Source organism: Trachypithecus francoisi, unplaced genomic scaffold (assembly GCF_009764315.1).
Source record: "Trachypithecus francoisi isolate TF-2019V2 unplaced genomic scaffold, Tfra_2.0 Contig01554, whole genome shotgun sequence".
In the NCBI taxonomy this organism is placed as follows: domain Eukaryota; kingdom Metazoa; phylum Chordata; class Mammalia; order Primates; family Cercopithecidae; genus Trachypithecus; species Trachypithecus francoisi.
Window position 1 is genome coordinate 65,649 of NW_022681439.1, and position 27,190 is coordinate 92,838.

General features: G+C 40.8%; 1 protein-coding gene across 6 annotated transcripts in view; it reads right to left on the reverse strand.

Moving 5' to 3' along the window:
- Positions 1–15,940: 15,940 nt before the first annotated feature.
- Positions 15,941–27,190, reverse strand: part of TRMT9B (tRNA methyltransferase 9B (putative)) — a 72,570-nt gene continuing 61,320 nt past the window's right edge. For 5 of the 6 annotated variants that reach the window (XM_033176723.1, XM_033176730.1, XM_033176727.1 and 2 more), the window contains 2 exons: positions 26,805–26,978; positions 15,941–18,947 (listed from right to left, as the gene is read on the reverse strand). In XM_033176723.1, coding sequence (XP_033032614.1) covers positions 17,911–18,947; positions 26,805–26,978 — 1,211 coding nt within the window. In that variant the 3' untranslated portion in view covers positions 15,941–17,910. Of the gene's footprint in view, positions 18,948–26,804; positions 27,149–27,190 lie in introns of those variants that run through there. The other variant, XM_033176740.1, reaches the window with a different exon arrangement.

Below are 27,190 nucleotides of genomic sequence, written 5' to 3' on the forward strand. Positions count from 1 at the left end.
AGCTGGGGATAAGGCAGAAAATGTAACCTTTCTCCCAGAGCTAGGAATCCTTCAACCTAACTACCTTAGCAGACTTGTGTGTGTGTAAATTTCCAAAAACTATCCTAGTAGCATCACCTCGCTTATGTGGCATAGTGCATTAAATCTGATTAATGTTGAAATAATGCTCTGTAGATGTCAAACAGTAACCCTGGTCTACACTTACATAGGACAACAAGGAACCCAGTAACAGCTTCTCTTTTGAGGAGGGCTTGTGCTCTCTAGGTGGTACACCCTCCTGCCGTTGCACCCTTAGGTCACCCACCTGGCTCCTCGAGACATCAGGGTTTGTTTCCAATGGCTGAAATGAATGATCAAACCCACACTGACTTGATATCCAGACAGATTTTCCTATGTCATAGGTATTAGTCATCAACATTTTAGGGCATAAATTATGTTTCAGAAGTCTATTGAGAATTCCTAGGCTGCTAAACACTTGGGAAAATCCCAGACCCTGATGCATTGCATCTTACCATTTGCTTTGTTTTGTTTTTTGTTTTTTGAGACGGAGTCTCACTCTGTCGCCCAGGCTGGAGTGCAGTGGCGTGATCTCGGCTCACTGCAACCTCTGCCTCCTGGGTTCAAACAATCCTCCTGTCCCAGCCTCCCGAGCAGCGCCCGCCATCACGCCGGCTAATTTTTAGTAGAGATGGGGTTTCACCATCTTGGCCAGGCTTATCTTGAACTCCTGACCTTGTGATCCACCCGCCTCGGCCTCCCAAAGTGCTGGGATTGCAGGCATGAGCCACTGCGCCCAGCCACATCTTACCATTTTAATAGCAACATCTTTACTTTGTGCCTGGAACTTTACATGCAGGAACTTGATGAATCCTCCCAGCAGCCCTATAAAGGTAGGGGCATGTAACATCTTTGATGTATAGAAGATGAACTGAGTCAGAGAGTAGTTAAGCAACTTTCATCCCTACACAACTTCCAGAATCTCTTAGTGACTCCTACTGTTTTCCCTAGTTAGCCTTTGATTCTCTCCATGAGATCTGCTCTCAGAACTTCAGCTGATCCTGATGCAGCCTTGCTGACCTATGGAATTTCCCCTCCTTTTCCAGTGCTTACCTCTCATTAGGACCCATGGGTCATTCCTCTGAGCATGACACACTGGGGCAAGTATCTGTGTCAAACTCTAAGTTTCTATATTAAGATATAAAGAGAAAGAAGCAAAAAGCAAACTTTTATGTACACTCTGACTTCAGTTATGGGAAATGCATGGAAAAGAAGGCTGGAAGGAAAGAAGGTGATGACATTGCATTAGAGTTGTAGGACAATGGATAGTTTTTTCTATTTTCTTAGTTTTATGAAATATGGTATATCGGTTATTAAATGAGAAAGGTTTACCTTCTTACTAATTTAAATATTTCTTTCCAAAAACTGAAATACATCTATCAACTCAGATGGTTACCAGGCAATATCACAAAATTTGCATTTTTTTTTTTTTTTGAGATGGAATCTTGATCTGTTGCCCAGGCTGGAGTGCAGTGGTGCAATCTCCACTCACTGCAAGCTCCACCTCCCGGGTTCACGCCATTCTCCTGCCTCAGCCTCCCGAGTAGCTGGGACTACAGGTGCGTGCCACCACACCTGGCTAATTTTTTGTATTTTTAGTAGAGATGGGGTTTCACTGTCTTGGCCAGGATGATCTCAATCTCCTGACCTTGTGATCTGCCCATCTCAGCCTCCCAAAGTGCTGGGATTACAGGCATGAGCCACCGTGCCTTGCCAATATGCAATATTCTTTAAAATAGTTACCATTTATCAATTGCTTAATAATTGTATCTTACATATGTAATCTTGAACCCCTGTAAGAACTGACCAAAGCAGCTATCATTATTATTATTGTTATTATTTTTGAGATGGAGTCTCACTCTGTCACCTAGGCTGGAGTGCAATGGCACGATCTTGGTTCATGGCAACTTCTGCCTCCTGGGTTCAAGTGATTCTTTTGCCTCAGCCTCCTGAGTAGCTGGGACTACAGGTGCAAACCATCACATCTGGCTAATTTTTGTATTTTTAGTAGAGACAGGTTTCACCATATTGGCCAGGCTGGTCTGGAACTCCTGACCTTGTGCTCTGCCCTCCTCAGCCTCCCGAAGTGCTGGGATTACAGGCATGAGCCATTGCGCCCGGCCCAAAGCAGCTATTATTATACAATTTTTGAAGCTGAGGAAAGCAAGGCCTAGAGAAGGGCAGTGATTTTTTTTTTTTCAAGAACACATTGCTGAATTTACATGCCCAGGCTCATGTTACTTCAAAGTGATCATCATCACCTAATCATTCACCTGGTAGAAACTTATTATTTCCATTTTCAGGGTACTCAGAAATTTTGTTACTGTATCAAGATCACAGGAAGAGTGTTTGAGACATCACCAGAATCTACAGCCTCTGATGGTGCTCCTGGGTTCAGCTTCTAGCATTACAGGTGTGCTAGCTTGTCTCCAAGATGGCACCCATGAGCCCTAAATTCCTGGATTGATGCTCTTGCCTAGTCCTCTATTGTGTCATATCAGGGCTGTTCTGAGTAACCAATAGAATACAGCAGAGGTGATGGCATGTCACAAAGTTAGGTCATAAAGGGCATCATGGCTTCCATGTTGCTGGCTTCCTCTTGGATCACTTCCACTGGAGGAAACCAACTGTGTGTTGTGAGATTTAAGCCATCCAGGGCGAGATCTACATGGTAATGAACGGAGGCCACCAGCCGACAACCATGCCGGTGAGGGATTTTTAGAGGCAGACCCTCCAGCCCCAATCAGGCCTTCAGATTACTGCATCCCACATTGACTACAACATTGTGAAATGACACTGAGTCAGACTCATCCAGCAAAACCACCGAACTCCGGACCCACAGACACTGAGATAAATGTTATTTTAAACCACAGAGTTTTGGGGGTAATTAGTTACACAGTGATAGACAATTGATAGACATTGCAGATAACTTGTCTCTTTAGTCCACAAGACTTTAGACAGAGAGGAAGTCTACTTGAAGATCTATTATTAAAGAACTACACTGGTCAGGCACAGTGGCTTATGCCTGTAATCCCAACATTTTGATAGGCCAAGGCAGGATGATTGCTTGAGCCCAAAAGTTTGAGAACAGCCTGGGAAACATGGTGAAACTCCATCACCACAAAAAACTTTTAAAAAATTAGCCAGCCATTATGGTGTGTGCCTGTCATCCCAGCTACTTGGGAGGCTGAAGCAGGAGGATTGCTTGAGTCCAGGGATCAAGGTTAAAAGTGAGCTGAGATTGCACCACTGCACTGCAGACTGGGCAACAGAGTGAGACTCTGTCTCAATTTAAAAAAAAAAAAAAAGAACTACACCTGAGAAGACTTCTCTGTATTGGGATCTGATTTAAATAATTACATCCTGGACCTCAAACCTGGACATCCTGTACAAGTTTGAGACTTTTGGGAGGAGTTGAGAGGAATGAGAGTATTTTACATGTGGGAGAAATAGAAATAATTTGTGGCCAGATGGTGGACTGTGATGATTTAAAATATATCCACAGATTATTTAATATTCCTTTCAAAAGATGGAACATAATTCCCCTCCACCTGAATGTGGGCTGGAGTTAGTGACTCGTTTGTAGTGAATAGAATGTAGAAGTGATTGTGTGTGATGTCAGAGACTAGGTCATAAAAGTGATGGTGTCTTCCGGCTTGCTCTTACTCTTGGATGATCTGCTCTGGGGATAGTTGTGAGTAGGCCTGCAGCCCACAGCCATGTGAGTGAGCCTTTTGAAGAGTGGATCTTCCAGGCCCAGTCAAGCCTTCAGGTGACTGCAGCCCCAGCCAACATCTTGGGAGACCCTGAGTCAGAACCCCTGCTAAGTCACTTCCAGATCCCTAAGTCTCAGAAACTGTGAAGAAAAAAAAATGGATGTGGTTTTAAGCCCTAAGTTTGGGGCATAATTTGTTATGTAGCAATAGATAATATGTCTGATATGGTTTAGCTGTGTCCCCACCCAAATCTCACCTTGAATGGTAGCTCCCATAATTCCTTCATGTTGTGGGAGGGACCCGGTGGGAGATAATTGAATCATAGGGTGGTTTCCCCCGTACTGTTCTCATGGTAGTGAATCAGTCTCACAAGATCTGATGGTTTTATCAGGGGAAACCCCTTTTTGCTTGGTTCTCATTCTCTTCTCTTGTTTGCTGCCATGTGAGACGTGCCTTTCACCTTCCACCATGATTGTGAGGCCTCCCCAGCCATGTAGAACTGTGAATCCATTAAACCTCTTTTTTTTTTTTTTTTTTTGGCAAATGGTCATGTCTTGGATATGCTTTTATCAGCAGCATGAAAATGGACTAATACAATGTTATTGCTGAGAATTTAACTTTATAATATTTTCATATTTGGATGAGAAAAAAGATTTTGGATAAATCCAAGCAAACTCTTTTCATCCTAAGGTAACAGAAACAGAGTAAATTGCCTCTATTCTTGCTCCTATTTTGTCCAGTATAAGCCCAGAAATGCCGTTTGTCTTTATTGTCTAATTTTTTTATTGTAGAAATGTATTCAATCACTATATTTAGTTTAGAGAACTTTGCTGTAAACAGAACATTTAAAATTTTTTAAAATATATATTTTCTGAATAGCTACTTTATGATGTACACTGGGCATCCAGAGGCTATAAAGATGAATGAGATGCAGTTCTTGTCTTCATGGAATTTAATCTATTCATGGACTATTAAATAATTAAAAAACAATAATATATATTAAAGTACCAAATGACATATATCCGTATATTCTAAATTGTCTATTACCCTTTTACTCCTGTCTTTTCAACTTAGCCCTTGCAACTGAAGTCTTTCCTAAATTTTAAGTACATTTTATTTTAAAAAATCTTTTAGAGATGGAGTCTCACTATGTCACCCAGACTGGTCTTGAACTCTTTGCCTCAAGCAATCCTCCAGCCTCAGCCTTTCAAAGTCCTGGGATTACAGGTGTGAGTCACCGCACCCAGCCAATTCATTTATTTAAAGCTGAGTATACCACCAGGGGTGGTCCCAGCTACTGCAGCTATTCAGAAGGCTGTGGCAGGAGAATCCTTTGAACCTAGGAGATCTGGACTGCATTACAGCCTGGGAGACAGAGCAAGACCCCATCTCTTAAATATATATGTATTTATATTTTTTTATATTTATATATACTTACATATTTATATATATTTATATATAATACAAAGTTAAAAACTCACATATCAAAGTGTGTACTCCTGAATTCACACAGTGACACACCCATGTATCCACACAGTGACCCACCCCTGTATCCACAATTAGATTTGGGAGCACAACATTACCCAGCCCATATCTTAAGGAGCTGTTATTTTGCCTTCCGTCGCCATACAAAAATTTTGCCAGTTTTTGAAATTTGTGAATAGAATGATATATATGATTTTTGGTTTGGATTCCTTCACTTAAGTTACGCTTGTGAGATTTACTTTTGCTGTTCAGGGTAGCAGTAAATTCCCATAGCTCTATTACATTCAATTATATGAATACACTTGTATAAATACACTTGTCCATTCCACTGTTGATGGATAACTTGATGATTTCCAGGTTTGGGCTATAATGAAAAGTACTGCTAAGAACATACACGTACGTATCTTTTGGTAACAGAACTCTTTGTATCTGGTCTACACCGGCAGTGGAATTGCTGGGTCGTAGTGTACTGTCTTAGATTGGACTTTTAGCTCAGCTCTGTCTCCCTGTCTGTGTCCTTGCTGTCTGGCTTTTCAGTATCTCCTATTAGTGGAGTTTCAAGTTTTTCCACATCTTGTTCCACCTCTGCAACAACATTTGATATTATAACTCTTTTTTTCATTTGAGATATTCTTGAGTGTTTTATTATTTATTTTTTACCTAGGTTTTCTCCTGTGCTTGATAAGTCTGAAGGAATTAGAGAGAGAGACCGTGTAAAATATAAACTGCTCCTGAGTCTGAAATAGGATGCATTAGAAGATGTAACAACTTGTTTGACAGACCCTTGTTCTCCCTGAACAACCAGATTTGTCCGAATTCCCACCTGGTTACTAAGTCGTTAGTTACCAGTTGTTTGTTGGTTGACTAGTTAGTACCAACTCAGCATTGGTCGGTTCTGTATGGATGTATACGTATATATATAAGATATATATTTAAATATATATAAGGATGTGTATTTAAGCGTGCTGATGGCTGGGTATGATAGCTCGCACCTGTAATCCCAGCACATTGGGAGGCCAAGTTGGGAGGATCGCTTGAAGCCAGGAGTTTGAAACCAGCCTGGATGACATAGTGAGACCTCCTCTCTACAAACAAACAAAATAGCTTGGTGTAGTGGCACACACATGTAGTCCCAGCTACTCAGGAGGCTGAGGCAGGAGGATCGCTTGAGCCCGGGAGATCGAGGTTACAGTGAGCTATGATTGCATCATTGCACTCCAGCCTGGGCAACACAGCAAGACCCTGTCTGTGAAAATAATAATAATAATATAATAATAATAATAATAATAGTAATAATAATAATAATAAATTGTCCTGGGCAGATGAGGACTTTGATTCAGCATCCAGCTTTCATTCTCCAGAAGAGGGCAGCCTCGTTCCACGTTTTGTCTGTAGGCCTCCCTGCAGACACCTCCTCCCTCCTCTATTTGTTAAAGGGCAGGCTTTATTTGTTAAGCCCATTACAGCCTCCTGGGCAGCCAGGTGGGAACTTGGGAGGTATTTTTTTCTCTTTGTTCTTTCTGGCTCTCTAACCAGATTCTAGTTAATTCCACCTGAGGTCTGGACGTGTCCTAGTTTCATTTCTAAACCTGCTGTCCCAGCTCCCCACTGTGTCTCCCAACCTCCTGCTACAGACCCCTCAAATCTCAGACCCTCCTCTCCCCTCCCTCACCTTCTCTCTTTTCCAGAGGATTTTTCCAAAGCACGTGCTCAAGAACGTTCCAAGGCTCTCTAGCATTTAAAGAAATAAATACATGTGATTAGGTCAAAGTCTAAATCCCCCGGTGGCATTCTTGGCCCCTAAGAATCAAACTGCAATCCACTTCTCCACTTTCCTCTACTTGTACTCCCCTCAAAAAACCCATGTTTCCACGGAGTGAGCAGAACTAGGGTTTGAACAACTCTAAGTCCGAGTCCAAATGCAAAGCTCAATGTCTTTACTTTCCATCCATATGACCGTGGCAAGGAACTTAACCTCTATGAACCCTGGTTTTCATATCACTACATGGGGCTCAGTGGTACCTGCCCCTCATGGTTGGTGTAACAAATAAACATTGCTACGAGTGTAAGAGTTCCTGGCATAAAGTGACCACATGATAAATGGTACTGTCATTGTCATCATCATCAATTTACTTAATTTACTCTGAGCTTCACTTCTCTGCCATTGTCCAAATTCTCTGCTTTCCTGCCCTACTGAGATTTCATCTTGTGAGGTCCAGCCTTGTGTCACCTCCTTTATGATAACCCTCTTCCTCCCCCAGCGTCCCAGCGTTCACTGCTACTTCTGAGCACCCTCATTCAGAGTCAGGTGAAAATTCGTTCACCCAAGTTTACCGGGCACCCCCAACAGCACCAGCACTATGCAGGTACCACAGTGAAAGAGGCAGACAAATCCCTGCCATGGTGACAGGTATACTCTCGCAGAGAAATGTGCTTAAATAAATACATAAATAAATATGTGTGATGAATTTCAAAAGGAAATTCACATAACTCCGGGACCACAGAGCAGGAAAATAACTTAGTGTCTCTTCTGTATCAGGGGCAGGGGCCTCAAAGGCTTACCTCGGAAAGGCACGTCGAAGCTGAGATGGAAGCGTGATTAAGTCAGGCCAACTGAGGAGTGGAACGACATTCTAGAAAGAGAGAACTGTGCCCCCTTCTCTGTCCTGCCAATTTTAAATTCTCCAAGATTAGACACTGAACTTTTTTCCCATAAAATCTCCAGCAGAGCCTGGAAAGGCCCTTGCCTATAGGAATTCTTCAGAAATTGATGAACAAAAAAATGCAAAGAAATGGCAGTTTTTAAAATTGAAGTCTTCAAAATGATAGGGAAACAAGCTCTTTCTGTTCCTGTGTTTTCTGTCCCTTTCTCGGGGTGGTTACATATTTTGAGTCCCAAGATGATACGGTAGTGAAAAACTCTAGTTCTTCACAGACCACCTCTTTTGAGGGCCGAGAGCTCACAAGATGGCATGGGTGAGGGTTGCTTCAGGACAGCTTCTTACCCCCGAAGCAGGAGAGTTCTACCTGTGTGGGGTGTGCAGGTCACTTTATCCATCACACCGAAGTTCCTTCCTTAGCCAAAGAAAGGAGTATAGGGTTGAGTTAGACACCCTAACAATCAACGTCTCCTGGAGTCATCTTATTTCCTGGAACTTTGGGGCTCAACTACGTTTCTTTTAATGAGAAGCTTTTAGATGCCTCTGGGGTGGGGACAGTGCTCTCCCATGGAGGAAGAACCAGGCCTCTGGAAGTGGCCCCCCTATGCAATTTGAAGGTGGCAGCTCCACTCACTCTATGCCAGGCATGGACACAGGAATCGTCGCCAAGCTTCCCAGGCAGGCAGGCCAGGGCTCAGGCTCAGCGCTACATCCGGGGCTATTCCAAGTCAGGTTTCTTCCACTCCTGGGCAGCATCTTGGGGTCTCAAGTTCACTGCTGTGAACAGCTGCTGGCGAGTGGGGCTGTTCCCACCCTCCCCTCAATGCAGAGTCTCCCTGGGTAAACCCTTTGAGGGCCCTGGCCTCTCAGGGGTGGGGTTCACTTCAAAGTGGCTGTGAGTTCTCTTCTGGAGCAAGAGAGCTCTAATAGAGGCCTGCCTACCCTGATTTTTCAGGGATGGGGTGTTGGGAAGGAAGGGATATCTCTATCTCACCTTACCACTCCCTTCATTTTCAGTTATTGTGAGCTGTTTCATTGCAAGAGAAAGAAAAACTTGTAACTGATAGTCAAACATCATTCACTGGTGGTTTTCGTTTTTACACTTGGACGATTAACCCCCCCCCGAGGACCAAGTCCACATGATTAGTTTTCACCAGTATTCAAACAAACATCTAGCAAATAAATAAAAATGTATTCTTCACACCTGAGGTCTCAGAGAAGGTGGAGAGAGGGCAGTTGGTCCTAAGGGCCTGAGAGGAGAGGTTATCTCCTAAGAAGAGATTTACGATGCAGGAAGTCAATGAAGCTGGGACATGACCCTCTATTGCCAGCTGATCCCAGGAGCTGAGTTCCATCAGCCAGGGCCGGGGCTCTTCCTCCGCACAAGGCTGAAGGCAGGCGGGGAGTCGGTGGTGGGCAGGAGAGCTCCTCTGTTGCTCATTTAGAGTAGGTCCTTTAAAATGGCAAATGATTGTTTGTTTCTGGAGGTCAGGGCAGGGGGTGACATGGAGGATAAAAATACTGTAGTCCCTTGATATCCGTGGGGAGTTGGTTCCAGGACGCCCTCAGATACCAAATCCATGGATGCTCAAGTCCCTGACATAGAAATGATGCATAGCATTTGCATATTACTGACACACATCCTCCCTTAGACATTAAATCATCTTCAGGTTCCTTATAATACATCACACAGTGTAAATAGTTGGTATACTCTATTGTTTAAGGAATAATAACAAGAAAAAATGTCTGTACATGTTAGCACAGACACAATCTCCTTTTTTCAAATATTGCTTGAATCTACAGAGATGGAACCCAGGGATCTGGAGGGATGACTGTGCTAGGTAGAAAAGTGACTGGAGCTGGAATGGCCTTGGTCAACTATCCCCCTTAACAAAAAATTGGTGGAGACACATAAGGGAAAACTTGTGGCTGATGCAGAATGGTTTTTTAACTGCTAAATTGTAAAGGTGTAAAACGAGTAGTGCTGTAAAATACCCTAAATGCAAAGGGCTGTAGATGGTGAAGGAGGAGAAGATCAACGTGGAGCTGTGGGATCAGGGGCATTTCTTTGCAGATGGGACCTGAGTGGGCTGCAGTGTGACAAAAATCTGGATGGATGCATAGGACAGCTCCCTGGAGGAGTGCAAACTCAGGTGTGTGTGGAGGAATGCAGAAAGAAGCATATGGATCTGGTTCTCGCCTTTGGAAGTCACTCCTTCTCAGAGTCAGTGGCTCCGAAGGCTTCTGGTATCCCAAGCATCTGCTGCTTTTCCTTGCACACACGTGCACTTGCATGGGGATTATCTTCTGTGCCTGCATCTGGGATGGGGTGGGGAGTGAAGTGTACTGATGTTGACAGTTTCCTTCTGATTTTGCCCATTGAGAAAACTGTAAAACCCACTATACATCTGTCAAATATATAATTTTAAAGCTGAATTTATGCTTAGATATTTCAAAAATAGCAAAGGAGCACAAAGATGGAAGAAGGGATGGCTTCTAAAGACAATAACTAGCAATGTTTTTAAACTGGGAGGTTTCTGGCAGAGTACAAAGCACAGGACTGAGGTCTCACTGATTCTTGCAAAAGGTCAGCACAGAGTGTATTTTATTTGTCATGATTTTTGTCTTTCAAGCAGCCACCTGAGGGCCAAACTGATGCTCAGGGAGATGGAGTAGCTTCTTCCATCACAGGTGAGGAGCCGTCAAGCTGCACCATGCCAGGGTACCATCTGCTGCAAGACTGCATCCCTCTGAGTGGCATGAGAGCCACAGCAGGGTCGGCACAAATCCTCCCTCGTTTCACACCCCCATGCTGGTAAGGAGCTGACAAATTACAGATGGAGCAGGTCAGGAGAGAGAACAAACTTGCCTACCTCCCAAGCAACATACAAAAATGACATCCTTTCTAGATTAGGACCACATTTGCACGCATCCACTTTTGGATAGTCTAATATATCTTTATTAATCTCTAAATATGTCTTTTTGGTCAATAACATTCTTTTAATAACCATTAAAGATAATCTAGTATTAAATGGTTAATTTTGCTTCCCTTAGATAAAGATGACAGAATTCAAATACGAACTTGCCCCATTCGGTTGAAGTGTAGTGAGAGCTGACTGTGTGAACTGAATAATGCTTGTCCTGTACAGAATGGAGAAGAAAAGCAAAGTTTTGTTCACCTGGGAACAGTTTTTTAAAAATACATTGATACCTAACTTAAATAATTGAATACATATCATAAACATACAAATTACACCATTTAAAATATACTTACTACCAAAAGATTCCTGAATACTATTGGTTAATGCAAATAAAATTTCTTCACATTATTATATGAGTCAAAATATTTTACATCAATTTGTGCTTTTAAAACTATTGCTAGCTTCCCCTGGGAAAAGCCAAAATAACTGTATATTGTAGAAAAAAGTTTTTGCACTTTTGACCCAAATACACATATCAACACGAGGCACAATAACATCTAATAATTGTTTTAAATTTCCCTGAAACAGACAAACAAACGAAACCTAGTTATTCAATGAAATACATTTCTATGGTAATTGCTAATTTGATGTTTTCACACGTGCACAAAAGAACTACTTTTTCTTGGTCACTAACGACAGCAAACCCTAGATGTCTAGGAATATATATATATGTGTCATATATATATTTACATACATACATATTTAAGAGAGCATATGAAGAAAATAGGACAGTTTGCACATACATATTCAAAGCCTCTCAGAAATTCCACTTAGGTCCACATTAGTGAGCCTTAATGTATTGCCAGCATTCCGTGTAAATAACCAGAGAAGTAAAACAAACTTTAGTAGTGGAGTCTCTCCTTGTACATTAATAGAAAATCTAGTTAGAAGTGGTATGATTAGCTCATAAGAGGTCAGGAGTTCAAGACCAGCCTGGCCAATATGTTGAAAGCTCGTCTTAACAAAAAATACAAAAATTAGCCAGGAGTGGTGGCACGTTCCTGTAATCCCAGCTATTTGGGAGGCTGAGGCACGAGAATTGCTTGAACCTGGGAGGCAGAGGTTGCAGTGAGCTGAGATTGTACTACTGTACTCCAGCCTGGGTGACAGAGACACAGTCTCAAAAAAAAAAAAAAGAAAAGAGAAAAGTGCTTATCACTTAACCAAATTCTTGCTAAGGGAATGTAAACATAACTATACCTTCTTCAGGGAATTAACGTCAAGGTACACTGGCTTAATGCAGTGACTCACTCGTTTTTCAATGTGGAGGTAATATTCATAGAAAAATCAATATTCCAGGTGGAGAAAATGTATTTTTCCTGTGGATGAATTAATGATTAATTGGGTTGGAGTAAACTTTACTTCTGCAGCTCTAGTATTTATTTGTCAAATGAAGATCCAATCTGGCAATCAGCTCTTACAAATGGTCCATCAGATTGGTCAGATAGATTATTCTATAGCTCCAATCCCTCCCAGATAAAGTCATTGATTATCTGTATATACTCAATTGGGGAAGACCTGTATCACGAGAGGACAGAGTATGTGATGTAACAGAAACGATTCACACCGCTGTTAATGTGTCATAGACAGTGGGATCCCTGGGGAACTAAAAATAGGACAATTCAGCTAGAATTTTCTCTTTGATCAACTCTCTTCGGTTTCTGATTGTGCTTTCATGCTGAGCCCTTTCTATTCGCATTACAATTTCAATCCTTGGTTGGTGAGAATTCTTTTTAAATGTTTGCACTTCAGTTTTGTAGACAACTGAGGTTGCAGATATGGAGTTTATACTATCAAAACAATCATCAAATAATCAAAATAATCATAATTTTGAGTTAAGATTGGAACAAGAGAAGTTAAGCATTATGGTTGTTTGAGGGTCTGTTAATGCTTCTCTGATTCCCTTCCACTTCCGTGGTTTTCCCATCTGCTGGACGCGTGTATAATAACACCTCATATGCCTCTTGATGGAATGAAGCCTGTATCGTGCATTTTTCTTTGGAGAAAGATTACAATTATGGCATTTGAAATCCAAGTATGTATCTAGGGAATGTGGGAATTACTTGTCATTATGTAATTTCTTATGAAAGCTTTGTCTAAAATAGCAGATTGCAGGACAGAAAAAATCGGGTGCAATTGCAGGAAATGAGACTGAAAAATAATTCAGAGTTAATTTATGAAGGGCCTGAATACCATCCAAAGGAGTCTGCGTTTATTCTGTATTTTTCTGAAATATATCCCACAGAACACTTGCGCCACCGGATGTTAATATGTCTAGGGCAGGCTAGGTTAAGTCTAAGTTTTAGGGTAGTCCTTAAATATGCTAATATGCATCGTGATTCTCTAAGGGAGCGTTGTTTTTTTTTCCCTCAAACTAAACAATATAACTTGGTAATAGGCACACAGGGAATATGAAGAATGTTCCAGCTTGGCACCTTCAGGTCAGTTAAGTCCAATATTCTGGGTACCTTCAAGATGCCAGATAGTCATTACTTTGTGTCATATGTATCCAGCACACAGCAGATTGTGTATCCAGCACACGGCAGGGCTTAGTAAACAAATGGAGTGAATGAAATATCTGAATAGTCCTCAGTTGCCTTACTTATAAAATGGGAAAACAATAATATAATTGTTGAAAGGTTGAAGAGTTGGAGAAACGTGGTCCCAGAATATTTTGCAATCAAGTACTATTTTTTAATTCAAATCAAATTAAAACAGATTTACAAATGAAAAAAGGAAAAACAGGTAAGAGACTACTATTGAATTATTGTCTAGCTGTGTAATCTTTGCTTAACTTTTCCAAAGTTCATTTGTAAAGGGGATAATCACACTTACCTTGAAAGGCTCTAATACTCTGCCAAGCACATGAACTAGGCCCAGGGGTAGGAGTATATGGTGTTGTGGTTAAGAGCAGAGGCTAGGAGCCAGACCTGAGTTTGAATCCCAGCTCTGCCTCTAACTAAATGTGTGATACCTACTATGTGTGTAACCTTAAGCAACTTAATTTCTTTCTGCCTCAGTTTTCCTCATCTGCAAAATGGGAACAAAGAGTATACTTATCTCGGAGGGCTGTGGTGAGGACTGTATATAAACTAATGAATGTTGTATATTAAGAAAAGTTCACAGCTATTCTTATTTCAGATTTTCTATGTAATTGGAAAGAGATGCTGAGGCCTGCCCTAATTTGTTCTTCTTAGACTGCAGCTGCTTGACTGGCAGTTGGTTCCCATTTCCTTCTTCCTCCCAAACTGGGTGCTCACAGCTCACATTTAACCTGTGCTCTCCCCCACCAAGTCCAACTCCTGAGTTAGACCTTCTGTTCTCCTCCAAACCCCTATATATGTACATATATATGTATTAATTTAATTTAAAAATTCACCAGTGCTTTTTTTTTTTTATTTTTTTGGTCATTAATATTCAGGGGCATTCATGTTCCTACCTGGTTTATATTTGGATTGTTTTTTCTCTGGATTATTACAAATTTTTGCCTATTGAATTGATGGCCACTTAAAAGACAGAGGAATTCTTGGCATGTAGAATTTGGAAGGAAATAGAAAGGCAAACAAGAAATAAGGATTAGCACTATTCTGCACGGAGATCTTTGATGAGAAAAGAGAACCAAACCAAACTCCAAGATGTTTATGTAGCTAGTTTGTTAGTTATTTTGATATGCTGGTGTCATATCATCACTATGCTGGCAATTGGAAACAATTTAAATAGTTGCTTGAATTATTCCCACTATAACATTATTTTGATTCCATCCTTTGTCCACGTTAACGCACTTCCCCCCAAATCCTTTGAAGATTCCATGGAATTCCTCAAATAGACAGTGAAGCATCAGGAAGCCAACAAAGTTTTGTTTTGTTTTGTTTTGTTTGAGATGGAGTTTCACTCTTATTGCCCAGGCTGGAGTGCAACGGCACAATCTCGGCTCACTGCAACCTCCACCTCCCAGGTTCAAGCGATTCTCCTGCCTCAGCCTCCCAAGTAGCTGAGATTACAGGCATGCACCACCAACTCGGCTAATTTTTTGTATTTAATAAAGATGGGGTTTCACCATGTTGGTCAGGCTGGTCTCAAACTCCTGACCTCAGTTGATCCACCCACCTCGGCCTCCTGAAGTGCTGAGATTACAGGCATGAGCCATCGTGCCCAGCTGCCAACCAAAGTTTTTAAGAATCCTCCAATAATCCCCCAAACTCTCCCTTCTATTTCAGATAGTGGGACTCTGTGCTCATGCCAGTAAGTAAAGAAGAAGGAATAAGAAAGACGTTGTGTGATTAAGTATAATAAGGAAGTAAGTGATCAAATTACTACAGCTAGATCGGTAGAATCTATTATCAAGCACGTGGAGGCCGACAGCATTCACAAATCAACTGTCTACGTTTATACTCACTGATGACTCATGTTTCCTTTCGAGGACAACTAAGCTTTTTAAATGATCAAGACGTTTACATTAGTTTTGCTCTTCAATGGCTTTTCTTAAAAAAAAAAATCCAAAGGTAGAAGTTAAATTTAAAAGAGTTTTCCATGTGACTACCCCAAAGAGAGATTATCAATCACCAAGTTAAATATCTGTATACAAAATAATATCTGGATGCATAGATTCTTACATTCATCAGATGAAGAGTGAAAGACTTATTAGTCACCATGCTTTATTTACACCCCTGTCAAAATTACATGAAAATATTTCTCTCCAAAGAACCATTCTAGAGGACCCTTTCATACAAAGTGGTGTGTGTACATCTAAGAGGTTGCTCAGTTTAGCTCAAAGGCTAAAGAGTCTAGTAAACAGTTCCACCACGTCATGACTTTTAAGTGGTAGGTTACCACCAGAAAGAGACGACTTCAAGCACAGATTTCTGGCAGCAAGGCCAGGATTAAAAACCCATGTGACAACAGGCTTCAGAGAGAGGAACAATCCATTCCTAATTCAAAGGCCATCAAGCCCGAGTTGTAAGAACATTTTTGACTCTGAGAATCTTCTCTTTTTACCAAGAAAATCCCTTACAGTCATGGTTTAACATCCTAAATTAAGGAATAGAAGAAACCAAATTAATTTTTAATTTGTACTCCGCTTATATATGTTTTCAATCGTCCACTACTGCAGGATGTACACTGAACAGTAGAAGTCATATACATCATTTTCATCAGACAACCTCATCTACCAAAATGGTGATAACACAATCTTATTTTGAAGCCAAAAGAGAGTTATAAACATCAATCGTTTTCAGATATGCTTTAAAAATGTTCAAAAGTAACATCATTATTTGAAGTTATAGCACAATCATTAAAGGAAAAAAGAACCCAAGAGCAAATGAAATTCGTTATTATTTTAGTTACTTTTAGTGGAAAAAATAAAACAAGATTTGGATTTTCAGCCAGGATAAAGTAAAGACTCCTGTCAGATGTCCATTTTCTCATTAATGAACTACTTGAGACTGTACTCCTGGGTCAGCTTATTTCTGCTTCTCCTGTCTCTAGACCTGTATTAATTATATGTGTGTCTCAGGATCTACGACATAAATTTAAACAGACCCACGGGCAAATCTAAACACTGACCACACAGTGTTCAGTCTATTCATTTCTCTACAAAGTGACAGAAAGTCAACCTTTAATAAGTAGAAGTTGATTCTACCTAAATTCCCAACATAACTAATAAAATGTAGTTGCCTTCAATAAAATAAATGCCCAGATACTATTTTAAAGGATACAGCAAATCCCAGTCATACCTCTACCAAGGCTAACTATGCTGTACCTTAATCTGTTTGTTCTCAGAGCCAAAATCAGTGTTTCACCTAGATTCTCCTTTCCTAAAGAGTCTGTCAACTCAAAAGAAATGCCTAGTTCTTGATGCAGACTCATCATTAGTCAATCCTGGTCTTGGATATTCATGCTTCTAATAAGCATGATTGATAACAATCTTGCTAATAAGCAATAGTAATATCAATCTTGAATATTCATGCTTCTAATAAGATTGGAAGAATACCACTTGGGTATTTGCATATAACTCCTAGTACCTACATCCTCCACTACTTACAAGCTAACAATGCCTTTATTATTATTATTATTTTGAGACAGTCTTGTTAGACTGCCCAGGCTGCAGTGCAGTGGTGCAATCATAACTCACTGCAGCCTTGAACTCTTGGACTCACGTGATCCTCCTGCCTCAGTCTCTTGAGTAGCGTGGATGACAGGCTTGCACCACCACACCTGGCTAATTTTTTATAGAGATGGGGTCTTGCTATGTTGCCCAGGCTACTCTTGAACTCTTGGGTTCAAGTGATCCTTCCGCCTTGGCCTCCCAAAGTGCTGGGATTATAGGCATGAGCCACCATGCTCAGCCTAACAGTGCCTTTAAAAACCTCCTGGGTTACATTGAAAACCTTACTATCACATGTCAACTTATTTTGAAGCAAGTTAGCTTACAATTTAGAAAAGTCCTTGTAACACTTCTTGGTTCTCTCCACTGTCACTCAGTTTTCTGAAAACTTTAAGTAGAAGCAAGACCTTGGCAGCAAGATAAGTCATCACATAGTTCAATGTATATTTGTGCAATGGATCAAGTTTACCTATTATCTTGCACACTGCTCTCAATTATAACCTGAGAACCAGAAATTATCCCCTCACTTTATAAAAATACTGTTTTAAAAGATTATTTAACAGCATCATCTTTTTAAATCCATGTGTAGCACTGAAAAACACTATAAATGTATTTTATCTCTCGGGGTTAAAAAAAAATCTGAGCTGTACTGAAGGGCATTTTCTGTTGCTTCTTCAGATCTTTTATATTAACATTTAAGTGCAAATACCCTTTGTCAAGTCCTTTCAGTGCCAGGATCTGTGCTTATTCAAAGATAAAAACAAAAACAACCATACAATTCACAGTCTCTGCAGACCAAATCATAAATGTATTAACAAATAACACTGAATGCAAATTCGGGTAACCATATCAAACCTAATGAAAAAAATGTGGTTCGTCTTTTGGAGGAGTTGTCTAAAAGGATCCAATCAATCACAACTTCCCTTTTTCTCTGCAATGATACACCAGTTACCATGATCATTTCCAGAACTCAGGATACGAAGCTCTGATACATTCTCCTTGAGCAGACTGCAGAGCTCCCCTTCTCGAAACACGTGGTAGTAGCGCATAAAGGCTCTGGAGTCCAAAAGATCAGGCTGTGGATCTTCGACAGACATTGTATCATCTGCGTTGGAATCTGTGGAACCAACTGCAGAAATCCTTCTCAATATTTTACTAGCAGAAGGATTATCATCTTCTAAGTTACCTGCATCCACACAATTCGCACTGGTATTAGTGCTATCCAGAAAACTCCCCCCTCCATTTCTCCTCATTTCTCCTTGATGGTCTTCATTTAAATGCTTCAGAGTGCCTGGTGCTCTCAGCCACTCTAAGTGTTTTCGAGAAGAAGATTCCACAAACACTTCCTCATCTAAGTTTTGCTCTTTGGTTGAAAATGGCTCTTGGTGATCAAAGTCTAAACTAGAGTGTCTGGAAGGCTGGATTGTTACAGGGCTATTGGCCCAAACTTCTGTGTTTTTCAAGGGTCTTACTCTTTCAATTTGCTTCCTCAGAGTCGACTCATCCAAAGATCTGGAGAAAAACCAGGAACGAAATGATTTTCCTAATGTGTTGTAGAATCCATATTCTTCCTCTCCTTCCTTAGAAATATTTGCAAAACAAGTTCTTGCCATAGCAGGTTCATAGTCCACACTGTGGGACCGTTTTGAACCACACTGCTCTTTAAAACAAACAGAACAGCTACACTCAGAGCAAGGAGGATGGTAGGGATGGCTTCTTTCTGAGTGTCCACACTGCCTCTTCCTCCCAGACTGGCTGGACTCTGAGAAGAGCTGGGAACACAGGGCCCTGTTCCATGGAACAAGCACGTCTTGCTTCTCAAAGCGACGGTTCTTTTGTTCCATTGCCCAAACGTAAATCATCAGCTGGCCTCCAGGAACTAAGACCCTGGCCATTTCTTTTATTGCTCTGATTCTTCTTTGTTTTGTAGAAAAATGATGTATGACTGAAAAAGACAAAACTAGATCTTACTGTGTATGCACACACATAAACCCACACATGTATATACTGGTGTTTACCACATAACAATGATGAAATTTTGACATCTAGTAAAACCTTCTTATTTCCTCCATGGCAATGATGATGACAGAAATAGCACAGGCCTGATTTTAGGAGAGATATAAATTTTAGCTTTGGCTGCTGTACTTTAATATTAGATAGCTGATCTTGGGCAAGATATTTAAGTTCTACAGATTTTAACATGCTTCCTCGAAAATAAGAAGTCTAGAGTCCATAAATCCATAAAGTCTCTTCCAGTTCCAAAATACTATGGATTTTCTTAACCAGAAGGATGGCCAATGTGAATTACTAAAATTTGAAAGGGATATTAAGTGTTCCCTGGTTGAATTCTATGATGTAATTCAATGTTTTAATGAATGCTTTGTACTTCTAAAGTAATAGCTGAGAAGTACAGAAATATACTGAAGATTTTTTCTCTGTCTGGATAATGCAAAGATCAGCCAGCTCACCACAAGTCCTATTGACTGCTTATAACAAGATATAAAATAGTTGTGTCTATTAAAAAAATCAGTGTATATAGGTCATCATTTTACTTCCAATTTCTGCAAAGTCAAAATGAGCTTCAAGTAAGACAGCCTTTATCAAGTCGTAAGTGTGTTATTAGGCATAATTTTATCCACCAATAGACAGAAAGTGCTAGTCTGTTTGTTCTTGAGGGAGTGTAATCACGGTACTGTGTTAAGAGAAAACTTCAAATTATTTTTTCCTACACAGACCTACCAATATATCAGGGAGGAAATTAATCTCAAGCAAAGTTTCTTGTTTTGATATGAGTTGTGAGGGCAGAGATAGAGGTTGAAAGGGTTGCTCTAAGGGTCAAAATAATCCAACTGTTAGTGGTGATTTTAGGCAAACTAATTTTTGTAGTTTACCTGCCACAGAGATATATTAAATATCAAAAACGGGGTTTGTGTACAGATCAAACTAGTAAAGAAATATCACTCAACAGATACATTTTGTATTGTTAGCAATCAAGTTTTCATTCCTACGACAGCACACAAACTTTGGTATTTCTACCACGCAGCAATGTAAGAAAGCCAGAGGTATGAGGGTAAAATGGGTTTGAAGAACAAGACACCAGTGTATTTTATTCTGCTAGATTTTTTTTTTTGGTAACTAGTTTTGTGATCTTTGACCAATCACTCTATCCACCTGGCCTCAGACTGCCGCCACCCACCCCCCAAAAGAAGAGTCCTTTACTATGGCTCATTTGAAAGCACACTTTTCTAGAAGTAGAGTCCTGATTACTAAGCTAAGGAGGTATAGGAGTCAGGACTGAGAAAGACTCAATCCACTGCTAATGCTCACATTTACCCGTGGTTACTAAGGGCCATTAATATCTCCCGTGCCGCGTGCAGTGGCTCATGCCAGTAATCCCAGCACTTTGGGAGACTGAGGTCGGTGGATCACTTGAGGCCAGGAGTTTGAGACCAGCCTGGGCAACATGGCAAAACCCCATCTCTACAAAAAATACAAAAAAATTAACTGGGTGCAGTGGTGTGTGCCTGTAGTTCCAGCTACTCAGGAGGCTGAAGTGGGAGGATCTTTTGAGCCGGGGAGGTCAAGGTTGCAGTGGGCCATGATCAAGCCACCGCAGTGCAGTCTGGCCAACAGAGTGAGACACTGTCTCAAGTATCTCCCATATGTATGTATGTATCTCCCATAACTTGCGCCTAATTCACTTTAGAGCTTCTTCTATGGGTATATTTTCTAAATACAATCCATCTTCATTATTCATGGATTCTGTGTTTGCAAATTTGCCCACTTGATAATCAATCGCCCCCAAATCAATACTCCCCAAATTGTAATCCCTCAAATCAATACTCCCAGACTTTCATGGTCATTCACTGACGAATGCAGAGGGGCAACTTGAGCCTCTCAATGCACGTATTCCCAGCTGAGATGAAACAAAGCAATGTTCTTCCTTCTGATTTCAACTCTAATACTGTAAACAAGGGTTATTTTTGTGATCTATTTTGTGTCACATTTTCTGCATGTTTGTGCTTCTTGTTGGTGATTTTGCTATTTGAAATCGCCTCCAAACATAGTGATGAGGTATTACCTAGTGCTCCCAAGCCCTGGAAGACTGTGATGTGCCTTACGGAGAAAATATATGAGTTAGATAACTTCATCCAGGCCTGAGTTGCAGTGCTGTTGGCATGAGCCTAAGATCCAATAAACTGTCTTTAAACAGAAACACACATAAAACAAGGCAATATATTGTTCAGCTGACAAAAATGTTGTGACCAGAGGCTCACAGAAACCCAATCCTGTATGCCTCTTGGGATTCTATATTCCACTGAATTTATTAATTCAGTGTTCACAGAGACTTTATAGAACATTACTACTGTAGATAATGATAATTGACTGTATTTTTGGGGGGGTGGTATAAGACCCCAAGAAAAAAACCATTAAAATGGAACTATTGTAATAAAATGGTCTCTTCAGTAGACTCGTACATCAACATTCAGAATTTTATTGGGCTTCAAAGTAGGTTTTTTTCTTTGTTTTCATTTTTGTTTTGAGACAGGGTCTTGCTCTGTCACCCAGGATGTAGTGGCTCCATCTCAGCTGGCTGCAGCCTCTGCCTGCTGAGTTCAGTTGATTTTCCTCTCTCAGAGTCCTGAGTAGCTGGGACCACAGGTGTATACCACCACGCCCAGCTAATTTTTGTAATTTTTGTAGAGATGGGGTTTCGCCGTGTTGCCCAGGCTGGTATCGAACTCCTGAGCTCAAGCCATCCTCCCACCTCAGCCTCCCAAAGTGCTGGGATTACAGGCATGAGCCACCATGCCTGGCCAAGTTGTTTTTTTAAACAGAAAGTCCTTATTTATTCGTTTATTAATGCCTAAGTGACAATTCCTTTCCAATCAGATGTAATACTGTAATTTCACCCAGGAATATCAGTGTTTTATATTATGTTTTATATTTAAAGTGTAATAAGTAACAGCCTTTAAACCAAATGTTCTAAGAAAAAAATAGCTGGCTGGGATGGTGGCTCACACCTGTAATTCCAGCACTTTGAGGGGCTGAGGTGGGCGGATCACTTGAGCTCAGGCGTTCAAGACCATCCTGGGCAACATAGTGAAACTCCATCTCTACCAAAAAAATAAAAAATAAAAAAAGATTAGCTGGGTGTGATGGTGTGTGTCTGTGGTCCAAGCTACTCAGGAAGCTGATGTGAGAGGATCACTAGAGCCCAGGAGGCAGAGGTTGAAGTGAGCCAAGATCACGCCACTGTACTCCAACCTGGGTGACAGAATACGACCCTGTCTCAAAAAAAAGAAAAAAAAACCTACAAATGATTACTTCTTTACATGTTAAATGCATTAGACATGCATACACATGCATGTTCTATTAGGAAACATTGTAAATGTATCTAAAGTGGGAAGTGAGAATATACTTACCTGAAATATCAATATCTGGAAACGATGTTGAATTTTTTTAAAGTCCCTTTAAAAAAATCATAATCACAACTTAAAGGCAAAAGTAGTACTCAAGATATGTATCCTAAAGCAGTATTTTCCTGCTGAGAGCCCAGACAGTAGGTAGGTTGAATTCAATTACTGGATTCCAGATTCAGATGAGAAGTTTACACACGATCTCCTTTAATGTCTTGTTACATTTTGATATTTTATCATTTGTTTACATTTAACTTTTCAAGTGTACATGCCTCGCTTCTCTAACCTTCAGCATTCAGAATCTGCAGGTTTAGCGTAAAGCAGCCTTTTTTTAAACATCAGTACTGTTGACATTTTGGGCTAAATGATTCATTTTTTTGTTTTTGTTTCTGTTTTTTGAGACAGAGTCTTGCTCTGCCACCCAGGCTGAAGGGCAGTGGTATGACTTGGCTCACTGCAACCTCCGCCTCCCGGGTTCAAGCAATTCTCCTGCCTCAACCTCTCAAGTAGCTGAGATTACAGGCACGCGCCACCATGCCCAGCTAATTTTGTACTTTTAGTAGAGATGGGGTTTCACCATATTGGCCAGGCTGGTCTTGAACTCCCGACCTCGTGATCCGCCCGCCTCAGCCTCCCAAAGTGGATACTTCTTTATTGTGGGAGCCCACTTACTAGATGACATTACACATACACACATCCAGTTGTGACAATTAAAAATGTCTCCAGACATTGCCCATGTCTCCTGGGGAAAGTGGGAAGGAGCAACATAACCCCCAGTTGAGAAGCACTAGCCTGAAGGGCATCGTTGATTGCTGCTATGTCAATATGCCACCACATTCCCCGAGGATGTTTATCAGACGATTCCAAAGGTAAGTAAAATGATGCTTCTTTTTCTAATCCACCAGTAAACGAAGGCATAACTAGGTGTGATGCTTAGCTCACATTCCTATTATTCAAAGATATGGAAAAGCAAACATATATATACATATATATTTCTTCCTGTTAAGCAGGAAGTGCCACACATAGAATTTTAAATAGAGAAGTAAATATATAGGGACATAACAGAGACAGTCTATTGAAATTTCTCATACTATACTTTCTTTTATATATTATTCATATTTACATATATATATTTCTTATAATATAGGTCCCTATATATGTAATAGGAGAAATTTCAGTAGACTGTCTCTCTTATGTCTCATACAGTCATATATGCACACTCACACATATATATTTTACCTTTTATATTTATATATGTTGTGTGTGTGTGTGTATGTGTGTGTGTATATATATGTTTTTTAGGGACAGGGTCTCACTATGTTGCCCAGGCTGGACATAAACTCCTGGGCTCAAACGATCCTCTCACCCCAGCCTCTCAAAGTAGCTGGGACTACAGGTGCCTATCACCATGCCTGGCTGCTGTAATATAGTTCTAAATTTGAAATTTAACTGAAAATAACCACATCACATTAATTCATAGTTATAGATCATACAAACGTGTGCTGTTTCTCTACTCAAGGAAGCATTTTAAATTCGAAGATGGCAACTAGGTGTACTCCATTTTCTCTAAGGGCAAGGCATGAGATGTAAACTGAAAATAGAGAAGGACGTAGCCAGATACTCATGGAGCATTTCCTAAGCATAAGAAAGCTGGTCTAATCCCCTTCCTTCACCAGTGGCTCAGTGGCATGGCCTGGATGTAGGTGGCTTTGCAGACTAAAACAAATTTAGCCTGGGCATGGTGCTCATGCCTGTAATCACAATACTTTGGGAGGCCAAGCCAGGTGGATTGGTTGAGCCCGGGAGTTCAAGACCAGCCTGGACAATATGGCAACCCCATCTCTACAAAAAAATTCAAAACAATTAGCCAGGCATGGTGGTGTGTGCCTGTAGTACCAGCTACTTGGGAGGCTGAGGCAGGAGGATAACCTGAGCCCAGGAGGTCAAGGCTGCCACAGCACTCCAGCCTGGGTGATAGAGTAAGACCCTGTTTCAAAAAAAATAAAAAACTCTTGAATCATTAAAAAATCCGATAACAATTTGCAGGTTTAAATAGTTAAAAGGAAAAAAAAGTAAAATGAGTGTAGACAAAAGAAAAGCAGAGTCCACACATTTATCTGACATTTTATTTTACTTTATTTTATTTTATTTTATTTATTTTTTGGAGATGGAGTCTCACTCTGTTGCTTAGGCTAGAGTGCAGTGGCGAGATCTCGGCTCACTGCAACCTCTGCGTTCCGGGTTCAAGCAATTCCCTGCCTCAGCCTCACAAGTAGTTGGATTACAAGCGCCTGCCACCACGCCCGGCTAATTTTTGTATTTTTAGTAAAGACGCGGTTTCACCATCTTAACCAGGCTGGTCTTGAACTCCTGACCTCGTGATCCACCCGCCTCAGCCTCCCAAAGTGCTGGGATTACAGGCGTGAGTCACCGTGCCCGGCCCATTTCTTTGACCTTTCTCCAATTTCTAGTTAAGTGGAATGATCAAACCAAAACCTTTTTCCACTAAAGATTCAAAGCATTGTATAGTGTTGCTTAATTCAACAAGGTTTTCTCCTGGTTATAGACTGAAGGTTTGTGGCCCCCAAGACTCATATGTCGAAGTCCTAACCCCGAGAGTGAACGTATTAGGAGATCAGAACTTTAGGAAGTTTAGACAAAGTCATGAGGTGGGCCTCCATGATGGGATTAATGGTCTTATAAGAAGAGACCAGAGAGCTTGCTCTCTCTCTCTCTCTCTTTCTCTTCTTCTCCTTCCAGTCTCCCGCTACATTCCATGTGATGATACAGCAATAATTAAGCCATCTGCAAGCTGGTAGGAGGGTCCCTACCAGAACCTTACCCTGCTGGCACCCTGATCTCAGATGTGCAGCCTCCAGAACTGTGAGAAATAAATGTCTGTTGTTTAAGCCAAGTCTATGGTATTTTGTTACAGCAGGCTGCAAAGGCTAAGACAATCTTCTTCATGCTTACAACCAAAATGGATCTAACAGTTTCAACTGCAAACGAGACTGTCAGAGAGCAAGTTTCCATGGCAACCATCTCTTGCCAGTCCTTACTAGTTCCAAGGTTATGGCTTCTAGGCAGCCTCCCCTCACCATACGAAGAAACAGTCCCCACCTAATGTTGGATAAATCAATCTTTCATGCATTTTAGGAAAAGAGCAAATCATCTTATTCTGCATTTTTGTCATGAAAAACTCCATTTTATAAAAGATCATCTTTCTTGGTTAAAACGTGTTATTCAAATAGGTTGATTTTTTTTTCTTTTTCTTTTTTTTTTTTTTGAGATGGAGTTTCACTCTGTCACCCAGGCTGGAGTACAGTGGCACGATCTCAGCTCACTGCAACCTCCGCTTTCCCAGTTCAAGCGATTCTCCTGCCTCAGCCTCCTGAGTAGCTGGGACTACAGGCGCTTGCACCATGCCCAGCTAATTTTCGTATTTTTAGTAGAGATGGGGTTTCACCATGTTGGCCAGGCTGGTCTGAATCTCCTGACCTCATGATCCACCCACCTTGGCCTCCCAAAGGGCTGGGTTTACAGGAGTGAGCCACCGCACCCAGCCAAATAGGTTGATTTTTAAGAGTGTATTGGGACAAGTAATTTGCTTTGCAAAAGATTTTTCCATTGCAAAACAAACAAAAAAACCTTGTCATAGGATTCCTTTAAATATCAAGTTTCCCTGCGTATTTAAATATGGCAGGTGTCATGTATTCCTTACCTGCATGTATTTCAGGCATGGATTTTTTTTCCCCCATTTTTTGGCATGTGTGTTTCCTGGTCATACTTTTTGGGAAGATATGAGAAACACATTCCCTAGACTCACGAACAATCTCTGGCAGTATATGAGCAGAGTGGCATTATAAAAACAATGCCATCCAAGACCAGATGGGACTCACCTTCTCCCTGAACCTGAGTGCCTGCGACTGGCAGATTGGTCCAGGCGACACGTGGTGTGTGAGCCCTAGGAGTCTCTGCTAACAAAGGCCACTATTTTGGCCTAAAAAATGGTAAATATAACTTCTAAAAATCTACTTTGCTTTGCATGAATCTGGCTTCATTGAAATATAATGAAGTGCTGTTTTCAATGAGTAAGAGTCCTTTTATCCTTTTCTTACTCATAAATAAAAGAAATTGGAATGAATCATTAAAAAACTGCAATGACAATTTGAAGGTTTAAATAGTTAAAACAATCATATATGCCATAAATACATATTGGAGTTGAGTCAAATCACTCAAGTAGTTGAAACAATTATTTTAAATTAGAGAAAATAGATTACATTGACATTTCTACACAGAACAGATGGTGAGTCATGAGAACAGACTAAACCATGTCAATTATTCTCATGGCAAAGGGTGAATGTGTGATCTGGCTGCCTTACCTCCTATGGAGATGATGGCATCGAAACCCTCATCCCTAAAGGGGAGATTAAGGTTGTCACATACCATGGCCTCACATCCTCTCTCCCGGGCAATCTCTACCAGTGGCCCACAGTAGTCACAGCCCACGGTATGTACCTGGCTGCTCACTTTAAGATACTTCCCAGTCCCACAACCTAGAAGAGAAAAACCTGCATTACATGCTGTCCTCAATGGAAAGTGTGAAATAGTTCATTTGTCTCATAACAAGAAATATAATTAACTTTTTTTTTTTTTTTTTCAGACAAAGTCTCGCTCAGTCACCCAGGCTGGAGTACAGTGGCGCGATCTCGGCTCACTGCAACCTTTGCCTCCCGGGTTCAAGCAATTCTCTTGCCTCAGCCTCCCG